The 21728-nt window shown below is 43.9% G+C and overlaps 1 protein-coding gene across 15 annotated transcripts in view; it reads right to left on the reverse strand.

Moving 5' to 3' along the window:
* CASK (calcium/calmodulin dependent serine protein kinase) overlaps positions 1–21728 on the reverse strand; it is a 486621-nt gene that overhangs the window by 385190 nt on the left and 79703 nt on the right. For all 15 annotated transcript variants that reach the window (XM_077480904.1, XM_077480896.1, XM_077480902.1 and 12 more), the window contains exon 2: positions 19902–20014. In XM_077480904.1, the coding sequence (XP_077337030.1) occupies positions 19902–20014 (113 nt within the window). The remainder of the gene's footprint in view (positions 1–19901; positions 20015–21728) is intronic.

The following is a 21728-nucleotide window of genomic DNA, read 5'->3' on the forward strand; positions in this document are numbered from 1 at the left end:
GGTCAAAAATTTATAGGACATTTCCTGAATTTGGGAACTTATAGATGTATGGTAAGTGGTTTCAACAAGATTTTTAATTTGGTTTGGGGTAAAGCCATGAATTTATTCGCCTTCCCATTCTCTAATATAGTAGAGTATAGAGGTCGACTGATATGGGTTTTTCTCTGGCCGATGCCGATATTTAGAAATCGTGGCGGCCGATGGCCGATATATGATGCCGATTTTTTTGGGCCGATAGGTTAGGCCGATTTTTTATTTATTTTTTCCTTCTTTTTTTTTCCCCCCTTCATCTCATAAAATCTAAGTTGGACACCTTTCACACTGGGGCGTTTTTCAGGCGATTTTGGGCTAAAAATAGCGCCTGTAAATTGCCTTCAAAATGGCCCCCCTGCAGTCTGTGTTAAAGCCCGAGTGCTTTCACAATGAGGAGATGCGCTGGCAGGACGTTAAAAAAAAATTCCTGCAAGCAGCATCTTTGGAGCGGTGTGAACCGCTCCTCCACCACTCCTGCCCATTGAAATGAATGGTCACCACTGCTGAAGCACATGCAATGCGATTTTGCAGCAGTGCTTCACTGCCCCGCTAGCAGCCGAATAGCGGGGCTAAAAATGACGGTAAATCGCTGCTAAAATTTGCAGCGTTTTACTGTCAACGCCTGCCCAAATCCAGTGTGAAAGCAGCCTTAAGACCCCTTTCACACCACACCGCCCTTTGCGGCGCATTTCGGCCGCTAGCGGGGCGCTTTTACCCCCGCTAGCGGCCGCAAAAGGGTTAAAACCGCCGGCAATATGCCGCAATAGCGGCGTTTTGCCGGTGGCATTACAGCGTTGCCCCATTGATTTCAATAGGGAGCAGCGGTGGAGGAGCGGTAAACACACCGCTCCTTCACCACTCGAAATAAGCTGCTGGCAGGACTTTTTTCTGACGTCCTGCCAGCGCACCGCTGTAGTGTGAAAGCCCTCTGGGCTTTCACACTACAAACAATGGTGAAGCTTCTTTAGGGCGGATTGCAGGCGCTATTTCTAACGCTATAGCGCCTGCAAAACGTCCTGGTGTGAAAGGGGTCTAATAAGTGATGCAGAAAATTTCTTACACATTTATTAAACAAAACAAACCTCCAATCAGTTCACTTGTATGTATAATTTAGAATAAAAAAAAAAAAAACTATTTATTAAATACACAACAGGTACTCAAAACTTTTAGACGAAAAAAAAAGGGCTAACTTGCATTTGAAAGACCTCTGCGCAACTACCGCGTCACATAAAATATTGCAACAACCGCTATTTTATTCCCTAGGGTCTCTGTTAAAAAATATATATATAATTTTTGGGGCTTCTGAGTGATTTTCTAGCAGAAAATACTGGATTTTTACTTGTAAGCATCAAGTGTCAGAAAAGATTTAGTCTTTAAATGGTTAAACTGAGAACTTCTACACAGGGAGTTCAGCCCATTGAAGAAGAAAGATTGCATCTCTCTGATCTTTTCTTGGCAGCCTGCCCAGAGAGGAGGAAAGTCCTTCACTGATGTCTTCAGGCAACTTACATTGACTTCTATCACAGAAGTCTTTTGCAAGTCCCGCTGAACATGTAATCGGCTTTTTTTATCAGCACAATCGGGCCGATGCCGATTAATTAAAAAATGCCAAATATCAGCCGATATATATCGGTCGACCTCTAGTAGAGTACTATATTTTTCTTAGTCCCGAGAAATAGTGTGTACATTTGAGACAATAAGTTACCGTCCCTTATCTTCACGCACCTGCACTCAAATATAGTGAGCGTAATCAAGGGTCTTATCATGGTTTTAGTCTTATTAAAGAAACATACCAATTGGTGGTACCTCCACTCAACCATTGGTACAGGTCCTAGCTTCTGCACCACTTCCGCTAAGGTCATTAATGTTCCATGCGGAGCAAAGTTTGCCACATGACGTATCTCCATCTTCCCCCCACGCCCCCATTGATCCCTCTCCTTTCCCCGGTAGGAACCACGGGAACCCCTCCAACGGGGCAAGGGGAGATGTCTGGGGAGCATACTCTCCCAATTGATTAAGCTTGTCCCAAATCTTTAAAGTCTTCTGGGTTAATGGTGACATCCATTTTGAGAGTCCCCTATTCAACTTTGGAATCCAGGGTAATCCTGTCAATCTCCTTCCTACCATTGTTTTTTCTAGGCGTTACCCATATTTTATTGGGTTGGTCGGGGCACCAGTTTAAGATCCGTACTAAGGCCATTGCCCTATAGTAAAGCCTGATATGATACCACCTTCTAACTTCACTTTGCATAAAATATGATAGGCAAGTATTGGGCGTTTATTATTCCATACAAAAGGAGACAAAAGCCCTCCTTATATTTAAAAAAAAAACAAAACAAACACTCTGTGGAAGTGAGATTGGTACTGTATATAAAACAAATTTTAGGTAGTATATTCATCTTTATTGCATTTACCCTTCCAAGCCAGGTTAGTAGTTGCCCTTTCTACCTATTCAATGCCTCTATTACCCCCCATTACGGTGCCGTAATTCAAATCATAGGTGTTTGGGGCCCGATGAAATGTGCGTTCCCAAATAGACAAGAGACTTTATTCCATACAAAGGGATAAGAATTCTGCAGAGTCCTAATGATTTCAGTGGACATGACTTGGTAAAATTTATCTTAAAATTAGATAGGGCTCCAAATTTAGTTACTTCTGCCATCAATGCTGGCAATGAGGACTGTGGTAAGGACAGGTAAAACAATAGGTCATCTGCATATGCCGATAAGGACGGATGCATTTTCAATATGAAACCAAAATCAAGAACACAGGTACATGATGCCAAACTGAAGGAAAGTTTAAAACTTTCAGTAAGTATTTTACTGAAAGGGTAGTTAATGCTTGGAATAAACTTCCAGCAGAGGTAGTAAAACAGTCACCAGTAAAAGGCTTTAAACATGCATGAGACAAAAAAAAGTAAAAATAAATAAAAAATATACAAAAGAGAAAGAAAGAAAGGCCAGGCTATGGACCATCGCCGTCAATTTTCTGTTTCTAAGCACTATTTTGTAAATGAAATGTAAAGGGCAGCGATTCCAGTCTCATCACATGTCTGTAGTCTCAGCTCCCCGTGCCGCGCCTGCAAGTCCCTGGTCAGCTCCCCGTGCCGCGCCTGCAAGTCTCTGGTCAGCTCCCCCGTGCCGCGCCTGCAAGTCTCTGGTCAGCTCCCCCGTGCCGCGCCTGCAAGTCTCTGGTCAGCTCCCCCGTGCCGCGCCTGCAAGTCTCTGGTCAGCTCCCACGTGCCGCGCCTGCAAGTCTCTGGTCAGCTCCCCCGTGCCGCGCCTGCAAGTCTCTGGTCAGCTCCCCCGTGCCGCGCCTGCAAGTCTCTGGTCAGCTCCCCCGTGCCGCGCCTGCAAGTCTCTGGTCAGCTCCCCCGTGCCGCGCCTGCAAGTCTCTGGTCAGCTCCCCCGTGCCGCGCCTGCAAGTCTCTGGTCAGCTCCCCGTCCCATGGCTGTTTAACATGTGTGACCTCTTTGGTGATATTAGAGGGCCACACTTCTGGCCCCCTAGTTTAATCAAGGTGACCACCGCTGGCCTAAAGTATAATTGAAAAACACATATTTCCACAAAGAGAATAGAAATGGCTTAAATAAAAATATACTCTCCATATAAATTATCAGAAATACTTGATGCAATACAAAGATATCTGTGTGCCTGTATGTTATAATGCAGTAACCGTGTGCATACATGGAGCCAAGCAACAACAGATAAGGAGAAAAAGGGTTCTTGATGTAGAGGCATCACAAGATGTCACTCACATCAAACTGTTTGCAGCAATGGCGATTCTCATCTTTATAAATCTAATTCCTATTACATTAACAATGACAGCCAAGCACATGGAGGTGATAGATCAGAAGATCCTGCTGAGTGGAAAGTTTCAGCGACCAGCCATCAGTATTAGAAAGTGGCAGCTTGTAGCATTCATGATGAAAAACAATCTCCAGAAGTATGTTAGCAAAACTCAGCTAGAAGGCTTCCTTGAAATATATACTGAAACCCCCGCAATGACATGTATATACATGTGTACATATACAGCCCAACTGAACTGTCAGTTTAAATTGGCTAAAAACATTTGAGGCACATCAAAACAAAGTATTAAAAAGGTTTTATAAAACCACAGGCTCGGTAGAAAACCCTATTCCCTGCCAGCATGGTGCAGAGAAGGACCCCTGCTGTGTGAGACAGTAGTCTCTCTGCAAAGGTCTGACATGCCCACCTCAGAGTAGACCTATAGTTCTACCATCAGCAAAGCTCATGCTGTCTGTTGAAGATCAAGCTCTAACTAAGCATGGGGCGTGTCAGATATCTGCAGAGATATCGCTGTTTCCACAAAGAGCAGGGATACGTCACAAAAAAATAAAAAAAATAATTAACAGTGAAACTTTGCGCACCTTCTGTCTTGAACACCTGGAATGTATTTAGCAGATTTTGGTTTAAATATGAGGCACAGTATATATATATATATATATATATATATATATATATATATATATATATATATATATATATAATGATTTACTTTTGTCACATATAGGTAAAAACTGAGAAAATTAGCACACACAGAGAAAAGAACTTGTTTTTCATTTTATCCAGCTTGGTTGTTATGCATAACACTCACTCATCAACACAAATTGTCCAACATGAGACTCTATAGGAGCTGTTTAAGAGCAGAAATAATCTGCTTCGCTCTGTCATTTTTACCAGTTTATGTTAAAAAAAAAAAAAAAAATAAAAAAAAAAAAAAGAAGAAAGAAAAAAAAGCATTCTCAACGAAATTGTATAACTGCTGAAAACTGTCAAAACTAAAACCTATGGGATACAGTGTTTCTAAATATAATAATCTAGAGAAAAAAAAAACAATTCCCAAAAAAAAAAAAAAAAAAAAAAACTTTATTAAATGAAGAAGTGTGAAGTGTTTAAATTAGGTTTAAAATCCATCTATTCCTTTGTCATTTTATGCACTAAATGAACAACAATGATGTGACCGTAAATTCCAAAAGTCTAATTATTTTCATTGTAATATGAAGGGTCCTTGGTGTGTCTGTCTGGAATGATTACAAAGGGTATGGTTCTGGTTTAAGCCTCGTCTATTTCTTCAGGGGAAACAGATTTATTTCTTACCCAGGGGAACGGGCACATAAAAAAATAAAAATAAAAAAACAAAGTAAAAGAATCAATGCGTAAAAAAAAACTCAATTTTCCTTAAAGCGCATTTCCACTTTTGCAGTCTTTTTTGAGTCATGAAAAAAAAAAATCCTAACCTTTCAGATGTTTCTCAGGAGGAGGCATCATGGCTGACTACAAGGTTTTTTGAACCATGTTAAGCCGACCATACATGGATAAAAAGTTGGCAGTTTCAGCAGGAACCAGACTCATTTCGATCCATGTATAGGCAGGCTGATTGTACCCAAGGCGATTCATTGATCGACTTGGGTACAATCAGCCTGTCGGATTTTTATGTATTCGATTGCTGCCAGCTGCTATAGACAATTGCATTTGCTCCATTTCCTGTACATCCTTCCTGAGGACTGGTGCCCAGAACTGGACAGCATACACTAGGTGCGGCCGGACCAGAGTTTTGTAGAGTGGGAGAATTATCGTTTTATATTTGGAGTTGATCCCCTTTTTAATGCATGCCAATATTCTGTTTGCTTTGTTAGCAGCAGCTTGGCATTGCATGCCATTGCTGAGCCTATCTACTAGGACCCCCATGTCCTTTTCCATCCTAGATTCCCCCAGAGGTTCTCCCCCAGTTCTACATTAAACCTCATCTGCCATGTAGTTGCCCACCCCATTCATTTGTTCAGATCTTTTTGCAAGGTTTCCACATCCTGAGAAGTTATTGTCCTGCTTAGCTTGGTATTGTCTGCAAATACAGGGGTCGAACTGTTTACCCCATCCGTCAGATCGTTTATCAACATATTAAAATGGGGCAAAAAAAAAAAAAAAAAAAGTCAGCAGCTACAAATACTGCAGCTGCTGACTTTTAATAATCAGACACTTACCTGTCCCAGGGTCCAGTGATGTGGGGGAACGAAGCCCCCCCTCGTTCCCCGCTCCGCTCGCGGCGCCGTCATTCGTACTGTGGACACCCGGCTGTAGCTTTGCCGCGCAGTCACCTGGGACACGTGACAGATCCCAGGTGATTGTGCGACGCGAGGGGAAGTGATGTCACCAGCCCGGGCAAGGAAGAAGGCAGACTATGAGTGACCCCCTAGCAACAGGTATTTAGAGGCGAGTAAAAAAAAAAAAAAAAATCCAATTTTATTTTTATTTTTTTTAAAGAATTTTAAATATTTGTTTATTTTTTGGTGGCAACACCACTTTAAATAGGATTGGTTCCAGCACAGAACCCTTAATGTGCTGGAAAGATGCAAATAAGCATTCTTGATGTCAATATAGCCCACAGGAAATCTGAGTGAGGGGAGACAAAGAAAATGTAGATCAATTATAAGGCAAATGTCTTTCGCCTTGGGAACTGAAAAGGTTTTAGTAGAAACTCTGGAACCTTTCCTATTCTGATACAAAGTTTGTAAAGCCTTGAGAGAGAAATTGCTCAAGAGCAGAGCAAGTTCCCCTACCTTTGGCAAGAAATGCTTTTTTGTTGATAGGGTCAAAGACATACTAGCAGAAGCATTCATCTGCCAGGGCTCCTAGTTTAGTACATGGTCACGGTATGCAGAAATGGACACTGTAGGTTAGTATGAGGGGGCCCACTTGCGGGTTCAAGGTCTCCAAAAGGCGTGAAAACCTAACCAAAAATTCTGATCTACGGGCTTAAAACTCCTCTCTGGACAAACAGCAAGAGGGGGCGCCCCACAACTTGCCAAAGAGGTCTCAGAAGAGGGTAATGACTTAAAATGGGAATAGCAGTTTGGACTATCAGAATCAGGCCCTAGTGGAAATGAAAGAGGTCCCTCCCGAGTGGTTTATGGTGCAGGAACTGGCATGGCTCACTGACCCACTTCCATTGCATCTGAGATCTGCCATGTATAGTTAAAGATAGCCCACTGGTTATACTCACAACCGTCACTGCAGAGCAGAGTGCGCTAATACTTGATTATGACCAGTGTGACAGGAAGCCAGGAAAAAACATGGGTTGTATATCCAGGATGGGAGATACAGTTGTGCTCTTAAGTTTAAATACCCAGCAGAAGTTATGATTTCTTGGGCATTTTTCAGAGAACATGAATGATAACACAAACATTTTTCACTCATGGTTAGTGTTTGACTGAAGCCATTTATTATCAACTGTGTTTACCCTTTTTAAATCATAATGGCAACAAACTACCCAAATGAACCTGATCAAAAGTTTACATACCCTGGTGATTTTGGCCTGATAACATGCATGCAAGTTGATACAAAGGGGTTTGAATGGCTATTAAAAGGTAACCATTCTCACCTGTGATCTGTTTGTAGGATTGACAGACCCTTGTATCTTTCATCCTTTGCTGTACCAACGTTTCTGGATTCTGAGTGGGGAAAGTAAAAGAATTGTCAAAGGATCTGCGGGAAAAGGTAGTTGAACTGTATAAAACAGGAAAGGGATATAAAAATTTATCCAAGGAATTGAGAGTGGCAATCAGCAGTGTCAAACACTAATCAAGAAGTGGAAAATTAGGGGTTCTGTTGAAACCAAACCACGGTCAGGTAGACCAACTAAAAATTTCAGCCACAACTGCCAGGAAAATTGTTCGGGATGAAAAGAAAATCCCACAAAACTTCCATTGATATACATGACTCTCTGAAAAAATGTGGTGTGGCTGTTTCAAGATGCACAATAAGAGCCCATTCACACAGGGGCAACTCCTGATCCGACTTCAGGTCGCCCCTAGTCGCCTCAGGTCGGACAACATTTAAAAAGCAATGTAAGTGAATGAGAGCCGTCTTAATGCACACTACTGAAGTCGCTCCGACTTCAGAAAAGGTTCCTGTACTACTTCTATCCAACTTGTAGGCGACCGGTACCCATTGATTTCAATGGAGATCGCCTCCAAGTCGGATCTCCGTCTATACGGAGGCGACTTTGACAGAATTATTAGCTCTGAAGGGGGAACTCCACGGCAAATTTCTGAAAAAAATTTGGCGTGGGTTCCCCCTCCGAGAGCATACCAGGCCCTTAGGTCTGGTATGGATTCCAAGGGGAACCCCCTACGCCGAAAAAACGGTGTGGGGGTCCCCCCCAGAGCCACACCAGACCCTTATCCGAGCATGCTACCCGGCCGGCCAGGAAAGGGGGTGGGGACGAGCGGGCGCCCCCCCCCCTCCTGAGCCGTACCAGGCCGCGTGCCCTCAACATGGGGGGGGTGCCTTGGGGGAGGGGGGGCGTACGGCCCCCCCACCCCAAAGCACCTTGTCCCCATGTCGATGAGGACAAGGGCCTCTTCCCGACAACCCTGGCCGTTGGTTGTCGGGGTCTGCGGGCGGGGGGCTTATCGGAATCCGGGAGCCCCCTTTAATAAGGGGGCTCCTGGATACCGGCCCCCCACCCTATGTGAATGAGTATGGGGTACAATGTACCCCTACCCATTCATCTGTAAAAAAAAAGTAAAAAAAAACACAACACACAAGGGTTAAAATAGTTTATTGCACAGCTCCGGGGGTCTTCCGTCTTCGGGGTCTTCTCGCCGGACTCCTCCGCTATCTTCTGCTAGCTCTTTTACTAGCGGAGGAGTCCGGCTTTCTTCCTCCCCGCCGCTGGCCTCTTCTCCCGACTTCGGGGGTCTTGTCCCCCTCTTCGGTTCTTCTGCCGGGCCACCGCGCCTTCTTATAGCTCTTTTGCAGGCGGTGGCCCGGTCTTCTGTCGCCGCCGCCGCCGCCTTCCGTTCTTCTTCTTCTTCTTCTTCTCCAGGAGATGTTGACACGACGCTCTCTCCGGCCACAATGCCAGGGACGCGCTCCGCTGCCACTTATATAGGGACAATGGGGCGGTGTCACATGGGTTGATGTCACATGGGTTGGCCACATGGGTTGATGTCACATGGTGACCCCGCCCCCTTACCATGTGACATCAACCCATGTGACCAACCCATGTGAAACCGCCCCATTGTCCCTATATAAGTGGCAGCGGAGCGCGTCCCTGGCATTGTGGCCGGAGAGAGCGTCGTGTCAACATCTCCTGGAGAAGAAGAAGAAGAAGAAGAAGAAGAAGAAGAAGACGAAGACGAAGACGAAGACGAAGAAGAAGACATAGACGAAGAAGAAGAAGACGAAGAAGACGAAGAAGAAGAAGAAGACGAAGAAGACGAAGAAGAAGAAGAAGAACGGAAGGCGGCGGCGGCGACAGAAGACCGGGCCACCGCCTGCAAAAGAGCTATAAGAAGGCGCGGTGGCCCGGCAGAAGAACCGAAGAGGGGGACAAGACCCCCGAAGTCGGGAGAAGAGGCCGGCGGCGGGGAGGAAGAAAGCCGGACTCCTCCGCTAGTAAAAGAGCTAGCAGAAGATAGCGGAGGAGTCCGGCGAGAAGACCCCGAAGACGGAAGACCCCCGTAGCTGTGCAATAAACTATTTTAACCCTTGTGTGATGTGTTTTTTTTTACTTTTTTTTTTACAGGTGAATGGGTAGGGGTACATTGTACCCCATACTCATTCACATAGGGTGGGGGGCCGGTATCCAGGAGCCCCCTTATTAAAGGGGGCTCCCGGATTCCGATAAGCCCCCCGCCCGCAGACCCCGACAACCAACAGCCAGGGTTGTCGGGAAGAGGCCCTTGTCCTCATCGACATGGGGACAAGGTGCTTTGGGGTGGGGGGGCCGCACGCCCCCCCTCCCCCAAGGCACCCCCCCCATGTTGAGGGCACGCGGCCTGGTACGGCTCAGGAGGGGGGGGGCCGCCCGCTCGTCCCCACCCCCTTTCCTGGCCGGCCGGGTAGCGTGCTCGGATAAGGGTCTGGTGTGGATCTGGGGGGGACCCCCACGCCGTTTTTTCGGCGTAGGGGGTTCCCCTTGGAATCCATACCAGACCTAAGGGCCTGGTATGCTCTCGGAGGGGGAACCCACGCCAAATTTTTTTCAGAAATTTGCCGTGGAGTTCCCCCTTGAGCTCATTCTCTGCTTGGCCTCGGCAAAAGTCGCCTGGCCTGGGGCGACTTGTAAGTCGTCCCAAGTCGGGCTTGAAGTCATCACAAGTCGTTTTGAAGTCGTCCCAAGTCGCGCTGTGATCTTAACTCAAGTCGTGTCCAAGTTGCCTGACTCAAGTCGCCTACAAGTCGTGTTGCCCCTGTGTGAATGGGCTCTAAGGAGGCACTTGAAGAAAGGTGGGCTTCATGGTCGAATCACCAGAAGAAAGCCATTACTATGCAAATGCCACAAAGTATCCCGTTTATAATATGCCAAACGGCACAGAGACAAGCCTCAAACCTTCTAACACAAGGTAATTTGGAGTGATGAGACCAAATTGAGGTTTGTGGCCACAAGCATAACACACTACATTTGGAGAGGCGTTAACAAGGCCTATGAAGAAAGGTACAGTGGTGGATTGCTGATGTTTTGGGGATGTGTGAGCTACAAAGGCAAAGGACATTTGGTCAAAATTGATGGCAAGATGAATGCAGTATGTCATCAGAAAATACTGGAGGAACATTTGCATTCAGCCAGGAAGCTGCACATGGGACGTACTTGGACATTCCAACATGACAATAATCCAAGAATATAAGGCCAAGTCGACCGGTAATTGGTTACAGCAGAATAAAGTGAAGGTTCCGGAGTGGCCACCTCAGTCTCCTGATCACAATATCATTGAGCCACTCTGGGGAGATCTCAAAACATGTAGTTCATGCAAGACAGCCCAAGAATTTACAGTAACTGGAGGCTTTTGCCAAGAGGAACAGGCAGCTTTACCATTTGAGAAGATAAAGAGCCTCATCCGCAAATACCACAAAAGACTTCAAGCTGTCATTAATGTTAAAGAGGAAGTAAACTCTCCCGCTCTGATGCTTCTCTTCATTTAGTCCATTATAATAAGTAATTATCAAACTATAGCCACTGTAATCCAGCCCAAATCGCATATTACTTACTGTTTAAAGAAACTTTAAAAAAATTGTTTCCAGGGGTTAGGCAGCGCAATCTTAAGTATTGTTTTCTGAGTCCACAGAGGAGTGTATTTCCGCCCTTACATTGAGCACTTCCTGTAATGTTAACCAAGCCTCCTCAATACAATGTTTCTATGGCAACACTACTTCCCTGTTCATAGCCGACTTGTTTTATTTCATAGTATTTAGTTGTGCCAATTATATAGTTTTTGCCTTTGTCAGTCTTATCAGCTTCAGCTGATAAGACTGCAGTAATGCTGCCCAATGCCCTGGCTTACACTGCATGTGATGTCACATTGTCATATGGGGTGTAGGAGGAAGCTCTGAATGATTCTTCAGCTTCCTGGGATTTCAGTGTTGTGCTGTAGGAAGTCCTGATAATAGACAAAGTACACAGAGCGTGCTGTAAATCAGGGGAGATCTGGGCATGCTCAGTGACGTCATTCTAAAGAACAAAAAGGATTACAATACTAGGCAAGTAAGGAGATATCTACAAGCAGTGTTCATTAGGGTTTTTTATGCTGATTTACATGGGACAAAGTTGTGGGGGAGAGTTTACAACCCCTTTAAAGGGGGCAATGCACGGTATTAAGAACTGCCGTATGTAAACTTTGGTCAGGGTCTTTTGGGTAGTTTCTGTTGCCATTATGATTTAAAAAGAGTAAACCCAGTTGATTAGTAATAAAAAGCTTCAGCCAAACACTATCCATGTGTATCCATTGAGTGAAAGAAAAGTGTTTGGGTTATCATTCATATTCTCTGAAAAATGGCCAAGAAATCAAAAGGTATGCAAACTTATGAGCACAACTGTATATTTGTCACAGATTTATGCTCTATACAAACGGTTTTCCTTTTTGTGCTATGTAGTGGGCCATTTCAGCTCACTGAGGCGGCTAACAAGCTAAGCTGTAGCAGGATGGGCATCACCCTGGAACCAGATTTCTGTGCAGGACAGACTGCGGAGCAGCCAATTGCTTGTATGTTGAGATGAATACCCCTTTCACACTGGGGCACTTTTCAAAAATAAACACAGCGCTTGTAAAGCACCTGAAAAAAAAATTGCCTCTCAAGCCACCCCAGTGTGAAAGCCTGAGCGCTTTCACACTGGGGCAGTGCACTTGAAGGACAAGAAAGAAAAAAAAAAAAGTCCTGCAAGCAGCATCTATGGGGTGCTGCGGGAGCGGTGTATACACCGCTCCCACAACTCCCTGCCCATTGAGATTAATGAGCAGAGCTGCCAAAGCACTTTGGCAGCGCCACAACACAGGCACCATTAACCCTTTCTTCGATCGATAGCAGGTGTTAAAAGCACCCCCCCTAACAGCGGTAAAGTTCGGCTAACACCCGTACAACCCCAGAGTGAAAAGGGTTCAAGTCTGTGTGACTATGGAATCGCATTTCTTCTCTGTGAAAGTCAAGTGTCTGGGCAACAGTAGGCTGTTCCAGGACAAGACCTGTAGTTAGCCACCCAATGTGGCAAGGGTTTATTTTCTGTTTTGGTTTTGTTTTGATAACTGCACTTACAGACTCTGGATATAGATCACACTTGTGTTTCACCAAGATCGTGCGGTCTTTTTTTTTTTTTTTTTTTTTTTTTTAACCATGCTGCGACTCATCCATGGAGTCACACACAACCCGCTACCGAGCTAATTCCTTACACTAGTCACTGTAGCGCCCAGGCACCTCTAAAGGACTGCTGTGCTATACGCAGGTAGAGGAAGCAGAGGACTCCATGTCGTGGAAAATGGCACAAACGTGCACAGTATGGTCAATGGGAAAGAGGCTGCACAGGCAAAGTAGCGCTCCTGGAGCCTATAACCTGGAAGCCACAAGTGGCTATGATGTAGCAAAGTAAGCTTGCTAGAAGAATATCTTTGGGGGGGGGGGGGGCAAATGCATAAAAAAAAAAAAGGGAGGAGATTTGCCAGTGTCTAGTCACCTGAATGCACCTACATAACAATGGCCTCAGACAAGGGTATTGAATAAAAATTCACAGGAGGTCCGGTCATGAACATTTTCTGAGTCTCAAGTTTGTGCTATGACTCGAATCCTTCATATCACAGCCCCATTCCCTTACAGTACAATTACCCCTTTACATCAGTTCTCTTTACGTGAAAGTGCTCCCTTATATATCACAGAACCCCTTTAAAAAAACAGCCCCCTCGTTACATCAACTCCCCACATCTTTATCAACTTCCCCTTACAATAAAACCCCCCCTTTACATCAAGGGCCCCCCTCTTTACATCACAGACCTTCTCTCTTTACATCAGTGTCCTCAACCACAACCTAACATCATAATTCCCTATATCACTCCTTCACATCACCCTGCCCCCCCCCCCTTTCTTGCATCCAAGTCCCCTTCACAATCAAAAGGTATGCAAACTTGTATACCAGTTTCTTCCACAGTCACTTGCATTCCAGTCCCCTTTACAGCCCCCCTATTTGCACCACAGCGCCCTCTCATCATAGCCAAGTTTCCTACACAGCCCGCCTTATTTGCACCCCAGTCCCCTTTACAGCCCCCTCCTTGAATCCCAAGCCCCCTCATAGGCCCCCTCCTCGTATCAGAGTTAACTCCACATTACCTCCTCCTTGCATCCCAGTCCACCCTTACACCCCCCCCCCCCCCTTATATCCAGACCCCTTCACAGTCCCCCTTCCTTGCATCCCAGTCCCCATCGCAACCTCCCTTCCGTGTATCCCTGTTCCCTCCAGTCCCCCTCCTTGGATCCCAGTCCCCTTTACAGCTCAAATACTAGCACCTCAGTCTCCTTCATAGCCCCCTCCCCTTATTTGCACCCCAGTCTCCTTTACAGCCCCCCTTCCATGTACCTCAGTCCCCTACCCCAGCTGCCCATGCCCTTCTCATGTTAACACGCAGATGACTGGTTGCAAGGACTGCCCCTAGCAACAAATCAGTCTTGTTAACTTGCAATATTGTGCAGCTCCCGCCCTCTGTCTGGGCATGCTGCACTTTCTGTCTTCCAGTCCGACACCCAGGCTGCTAAGTGGCAGAGCCACGGTCCGGATAGGACTGTCATGCGGTCCACCATTTAGTGATATCTGGCCTAAAGACTTAAAGAGCCTATAATATCAAAACATGCACCCATCTAATGTGATGGTTTAGATTATAAAAAAGCCAAAAGAATACAAAGCTTTAAAAAGGTCCTTAACGTTGCTATACAAAATACAATTTCACCCTTCAGGATAGCAGCGGCACAACTGTAGGTCACATCTTGATTTTTATTTTTATTTTTTAAACAGAGTACAAATGCGATAGATATTCATTGGGTAATTTAGGTATAAAAACAGTTCTCTACTCAAATAGTGCAGGCTGCAGTATGCAACTTAGCAGAATCGCTAGACTGGCACTGGTTCAGCAGAGCATGCAAGCATTTTACAGTGACATGATATCAATAGACTGCATTACAGCTGACAAATGTCAATGTTACATACTCCGAGGACAAAAAAGGTAAACAAGCAATGAATACAAAAAGGTACTGAGAGAATTAAGCAGAATTAAATTAGTAGCTGTCAAGTTGTATTGAAGGGCACATTTTTACTGGACCATCAAAGATAGTCCATTTACAATTTATGTATTAATGCAACTATTTTTGCAAAAGAAGCTGAAATACACTGCAAAAAGCAAAAACACATTTATACATTTTCTGATAGAAGCTGTGAAAAAAATATATAAAAAAATATATATATGATACTTGCAACTTAATGCACAAAATAAAAGATGAGGTACTATAGAGTATAGGGTATAGAGGCCAATTTGCCTGAAAACGGCATAAGAAAAATGATGGAACACAAAATTATATATAGGCGATGCTTTAAATGCATTAACAGCTCATCAGTTTAGAGCAGCCTTTTTCAACCTGGGATGCCTTCTGGGTTCTTCGGAGATGCCTTAACAAAAAGATCTAAAAGTTGCCCCAAATTGCCCAAAAACTGTACAAGGCAGCAGGTAGATCAAGCCTGCATTTTGTTACACAGACCCATATGTTTTCATTGTGCAACAATACAACCTTGGGCACTATGCGGGCCAGATGTCAGCACCCCAACTGCTGATGCAATCAGTCGATAAGGACGTTGGTCGGTCACCTGAACAGCATCCTTGTTTCACCCTTCTGTCAGCATTGGGGTCATATTAGCAGCATCGTGGAGAGAAAATAAAAGCACAGATGCCAATATATTAGTCAGTACCAGTGTGTAAATGTATATTTGTTTGTTTTGCAAGAAATATCTAATGTTGGGTGTCCCAAGTGTGTGGATGCCACAATATGTAAAACTATTAGGGGTGCCTCAAAATTGCACATCATTTTAAAAGGATACCTTGACTGGAAAAAGGTGGACAAACACTGGTTTAGAGTAAACTGTAAATGAGGGAACCACCAATATTGCGCTCATTGAGATGTTAGCAGCAATATAGAAAGCATGGCACAAAATCACCATTGACATATGTGCGCACATTTTAATTTGCAGGCGTGTGCAAGGTGATCGAGTAGTTGGTCACTTTGAGAAAGTCCCGCTTGGACGCAACACATCAGGTAGGCGAGGCCGTGCCTTCACTGCACTGGGCGGACTTCACTGCTGGTTTTCGAGCATTGCCCGTCAGCCACATTTATATGCTATACAAAGTGTTTGATGTACTACACCATAAGCACTCTTTCTAGGAGCAATAATCTTTGTGCAGAGAAGCAAGGAAGGTGTCCCTTCGTTGGGTGCTGTAGGCGCATTTGATCACACAAAGCATGGAGGAGTATCCTCAATTTGCAGCCTCTGGACACAAAGTTTTGATCCAAACATTTGACACATTTTGGGGCCATACATCTGTAAAGGCTGCCAGACGTCCCCCCAAGTGGGGGCAACCTTTCACTGGGAAGTGGATTTTGCCCTTGAAGCCCGCTTCGGTTTTGCAGCCTTCTGGCACTTCTTCTGAGGTAGAAGTTTACTCTTTCTTTTTATACTCATCTCGATAAACGCATCCAAACCATTACTAAATAGGCTCTCACCCTTCAGAAGGTGTGCATTCCAGTTGCTTCTTGTAAGGCAGCGCCGCTGACCAGAATTTAAGCCGCAGGACTCACCTCATGTGAGCCAACATGCAGTCCTAGGTTAGTTTGCGAAAGGAGTCTCCTAACAAGTCTACAAAGCTTGGCAAACCCACATAAGCATCTTATTCAAATAGGACACAGCTGGGTCCACAGAAGAAATCACTTTTTTTACAGATGCTTTCTTCTACTGCATATTGCTATGTAAACCGTAGGCCCAGAATATTCTGGCAGTGTCAGCTTTAGGTTTTTGCAGACAACCTACATGAGGGGACTCACCATGACCCTTTAAGAGTAGGAGATACCGGAGATTGGAGTGTCCTCAAAAGGATTCCTTTTTATCAGAGCTGGCTTCATCCTCAGAATCTTCTTCCACTGCCTCCTCTTTGTCATCCAACCACAGCGTGAGTGGCAGAGTAAACTCCCAATTTAACTGAGGACTATGAGCTAAGAAGATTTAAAGTCCCCTCGACACAAATTCTTGAGAATTTCTACCAACTGTGCCAACACCATTGTGAAGGCGGCAGAAGGTACTTGAGGAAGTAGCCCAAAAAGAAGTGAGAAACCAATGTTGCTTCAGAGCCAGAGCAAAGCTCAGCAACCCAAATTCTTTCTCACTATGTCTCAACATGTGAATGGTAGAGTGTAACAAGGGATGGTTACCCTAACACTTAATTTTCCAAACATGTGCCTGCTGCACCATGTAATTGTATGAGAAAAGTATCCTGTGCTCTTTGTATTGCTTCCTTTTTGTGAAATCACTGGCGTTCCTGCAAATCCCTCTACTTTCCTATTAAAAACTGACCACACTAATCAGAAGAATAGAAGTGGTATTCTCTAGCTATGCTGGGAACTCATGGTACTCTCCTCCAAATGATCAAACTTGTCCTGACATGCCCCTGCTGCACAACCATACACTGGAAAGCTCAGTGTGCTGCTGCTTCTTCTCCCCCAGCTCTAATACAGCTGAGAATAGAGGGCATGTGATCACTTATAAAAAGGGGGGATCATTTCTAATTTTTTTTTATCTCTATACAAAAATATTTTGCCTTTCATTTCTATTTTAACCGTTTCCTGACCAGCGCACGACGATATACGTCGACACAATGGCACGGGTGGGTAAAAGGGCGTACCCATATGTCCCTCCACCATAGCCGCATCGCGGGCCGCCGGAGCATGCTTGCGGACTTTATGTCCGCCTGTGGCCCGTGATCATGTAAACAAGGCATTTCCCTGTTCTGCCTAGTGACATGGCAGGAATCCACTGCTCCCCGTCATTGGGAGCAGCGATTTTTTGTCATGTCCTAGGTAGCCCACCTCCCCTACAGTTAGAACACACTGAGGGAACACAGTTAACCCCTTGATCGCCCCCTAGTGTTTAAACCCTTCCCTGCCAGTGACATTTATACAGTAATTAGTGGCTATTTTTAGCTTTGATCGCTGTATAAGTGTCAATGGTCCCAAAATAGTGTTAAAAGTGTACGATCTGTCCACCGCAGTGTCACAGTCCCAATAAAATATATACCGGTCTAAAGTGAGGAAGAAATTTGTTTTTTTAAATATATTTTTGGAGGATATTTATTATAGCAAAAAGTGACAATTTTTGCCCCCCTAAAATTGTCGGTCTTTGGTTAAAGGGCAAAAACCGCAGAGGTGATCAAAATACCAAAAGAAAGCTCTATTGGGGGGGGGGGGGGGGCGATTTTGTTTGGGTACAACGTCACATGACCGCACGATTGTTAAAGCGATGCAGTGCCATATCGCAAAAAATGCTCTGGTCATTAAGAGGGTAAAATATTCTGGGGCTGAAGTGGTTAAACTGAATGGGTTGTTTTACAAGATAATCTTTAACAGTCCCTTTAAATTGGTAACCAAGACTGACTAGCTTTCTTGCGCAGTGTTGCCACCCCTCCCTCACTCTGTGCCATTAACCAACCAATCAACCCCCCCCCCACCAGAGGCAGTAAAAATTTGCTCTCTAGGGTGCGGCAGAGAAACCATTATTCACGCCCAACTTCTACACCTATAGCAAGAATGTACCAATGGGTTAGAAGGGAAACTCACTACCAGTGCATTTACAGTTTTTGATGCAAAGCTGCGCCTGGCTAGATCTTTGCCATCACATTAGGAAAGGGTCTTCAGGGACTGAGCTAACTGTAGAGCAACCCTCCTGCTAATTTACATGCTACAACCACCTGCCAATGTGACTGCCATATGTGGAAACTATTACCAATGCTGCTTTCAGGCTCTTCCCTGTTTTTAAACTAGGAGATTAACATCTGTAGGAACCAAACCGGGAAAAATTACATTTGCTGCAGAGTGCTGAGGAAAAAAATCTGTAGAAAGAACAGGTCCACCACCTACAAATAATTGCAAAAATCCGATGCAGGGATGGGAATGGGTACGGTTATGCAGGGCTGGGTCAAAGTTTTGCTATTTGCCAATGTCCAATTACCTGACATAACCCAGAAAGAAAATTAACCTAGTTCCCACCACAAAAACATTCTCCAGATCCGTTCCTGCATGCAAGTTTTTGATGTGTTCTTGTGCATTTCCAGATGTGGTCTAGATGTTTTCTCCTTATGCGTTTCCCCATTTTTTTGAACCCACTATACTGGGGTCCGATGCATTTTTACCACATTCCACTACAGTTCTGTGCAGGAAAAATGCAGCATGTTCTACATTTCTGAAACTGGAAGCAATGGTGTGAACTATGCCATTGAAACGCATGTAATCTACTTTCTATGCGTTTTGGATGCAGAAAGAGAGCACTAGCGCATACAGTGTGAACTAGCCCTTAGGCTTTAAAGGTGTGCAAGCCACAAACTAGCAGGAGCAGCAAAAGTAGCCAATAGTTGGCCTGCATTGTGGGAGCTTACAGATAGGCAGAGAAAACACAGTTACAGAGCGATGAGCTCATCGGTGTGCAGCTTCCAATTTCAATAGAAAGCAGATCTATAAGTGCTATTGAATATCAACAGAGAAAAACCAGGGCTCCTGCTCCAGCCATACAACCTTTTCTGGCAAACGGTGCAAATCTCAGAACTGGGTGAAAATACAAATTCTCTGGCAGATATAACGGCACTAATATAGAGTATTTACTGCATCTGTGTATCCAGGTTGCCTGGATTTCAAACGTTAATTTAGCCTACTTTTAGGTTAACCAACATACATAAAAGGATACTAAACCAAAGTCTGCATTGTCATTTTACCAAAAATCCGGTTTGTAAACTTAAAGAACGTGTTACCCAACATTTTTTATTCCCAATATGTATCAGTTGTACCATGTATTTGCATTAAAAAAAAATATCCTGTTCTCTTTGTATTGCTTCCTTTTTGTTAAATACCTGGTGTTCCTGACAGTCCCCCTGATTTCCTATTTCAAACTGACCATGCCAGTCATATCTATAGCTAGTCTATACTTCCCAGTGTGGTCAGCTTTCTGGTTGTGCTGTTTTGCCATTCATTTAAATTTTCTGAATGGGTTGTTTTACAAGGTGAGCGTTCACACATACTTTAGCAGGTAATCTGACCGGCTCATATTACAGAACTACTGTAAATAATCTTTAAGGATCCAGGATGTCAAGATAACCTTGTTTGTCTCAATGTCATCTGCCAGACGCAACAGAAAAAAAATAAAATAAAACAGAAAACCAGAGTAAACCTATAAAACTGTGAAAAGCAAGCTAAACAGTCAATAACTGGCTGATCTTCCTGTCACAAGTGCAGTTATCAGATCGTGTGGCTAACAAATTGCACCTTTAATTTAAAATGATTACCTTCTGTGCTTAATCCAGGGCTTGATGTAAACTTTGCCACATCGACTATTTTCACAGCAAACTGCTGTCCAGTTTCTCGGTTTATGCATCTTCGGACAACACTGAAGGGACCCCTGAACACAAAAAAAAAAAAAAAAAAAAGTGTTAAAAAAATACAAATATACACACACTAACTATTTATAATAAATATAAATATATATATATATATATATATATATATAAAAATGGATACACACACACACACACACACACTATAGATAGAGATATCTCGATCTAGAGACACACACACACTTTTTTTTTATACATACACACACACACACGTATGTATATGTAGAGTAAGCTTGTTCACACATGATGCCCTCTGAAAGGTGATGCACATTCAGTTTGTCAGAGGATATTTGACAAGCATGAGGTGGCGTTATGGGTGCTACCTCACTGCCCGTTCTAACCCCGTGGATGGCGCACTACCGTGCCTCAACTGCATGCTTTGCACACGGTTTGCCGTTGCAGGTTGCGGCCCCACCGGGTTGTACTTGGTGGAGGTAATGCCTGCCAATAGTGATTTGCGGTTTTGTTTTTGCTGCCAAGCAGAACATCACTCTTGCAGCGTGTATACAGCCGTGAGCAGCTGGATGCCAGTGTTTAGGCAGGCGGTAAAACCAGGGCTGGTTTTACCACACCCTGCCCCTTCTGCGAAACAAAGCCTTACATTCTTTACATCCTAAAAACGATGCATTTTATCAGGAAAACAATGGATAGGATATCTTTTCTTAACACAAAATGACACAGCAACTGCAAATTAGATCTATGGATAAAACTGCCACTTCAGGAAATTGACTCGATTCAAATTGTTCCTTTATGAAGCAGGTTAAAATGAGTAATACTTCCTGATTACTAGCACCGAAGGTTATTAAAACATTTAACAGTATTATTATGCTTCAAAAGCAAGCAGATGTAGCAAAGAAATTCTCCCATATGCAGAAATCATACTCCTATTTATATGGATAAAAAAAACACGCATGTCAATTTTATTATACATTTTTTTTCCTTGCAACGGGTATTAAATAAACATCATCAATTATTCAAATGGAGACTATAAAACACATATGAATGGATTCGCTAAGAATTAAGAGCATATTTATGCAAATGAGATTGTGATTTATCAAGCAACCGGAAATATTTTCTGGATTTGCCAACCCCCATCTGCACAATTGGAAATAGGTCTACGATATCTTGTCTGTACATTTTTACTACACTACTGCGTTTTTGCCTTTTACTTCGTACATCATAACATTATGATCACAGACACATTTGGAAATTGGCTCACAGCTAATTCTAACTGCTAAAATGTACAATTTCCAAAAAAATTATATTGTTCCCATTTTAAAATGGCTACGACTGGCCATAAACAAGGTGTTTAAAGAAAAAACAATTGTGGGAGGTGTCAGGCTTTATCAAAACTGGAGCAGCTGTGCATAGAAATCCCAACACACTTCATGTCTGAGGCCATAAACAGAAATTCAGACTATTGATCCATCTCTGGGCAGACTGCTTGTACTGATGTTGGGCTATCAGCTTCAGTACATCCAGCCTGTTTTTTCTTTCCTTGCAGTATGGTACAGCCGTCTGCAGCAATTATTGTATTCTGGACGGCAGAGAAACCTCCTTTCCCAGACGATGACAGTTGTGTAGAAATGAGCAGAGCTTGTATCCTGTGACGTCACTGCACATGCCAGTGGTAGTTCCGGTGGCGCCACCTTTGATTCTTTACTTATTCCTTACGTGTGAGTGCAAGAGCAAAATAAATTGTATTTTTTTTTTTTTTTT

The sequence above is a fragment of the Lithobates pipiens genome, unplaced genomic scaffold, assembly GCF_037356315.1.
Source record: "Lithobates pipiens isolate NorthernLeopardFrog02 unplaced genomic scaffold, aLitPip1_a1.2 Scaffold_16, whole genome shotgun sequence".
NCBI classification, from domain to species: domain Eukaryota; kingdom Metazoa; phylum Chordata; class Amphibia; order Anura; family Ranidae; genus Lithobates; species Lithobates pipiens.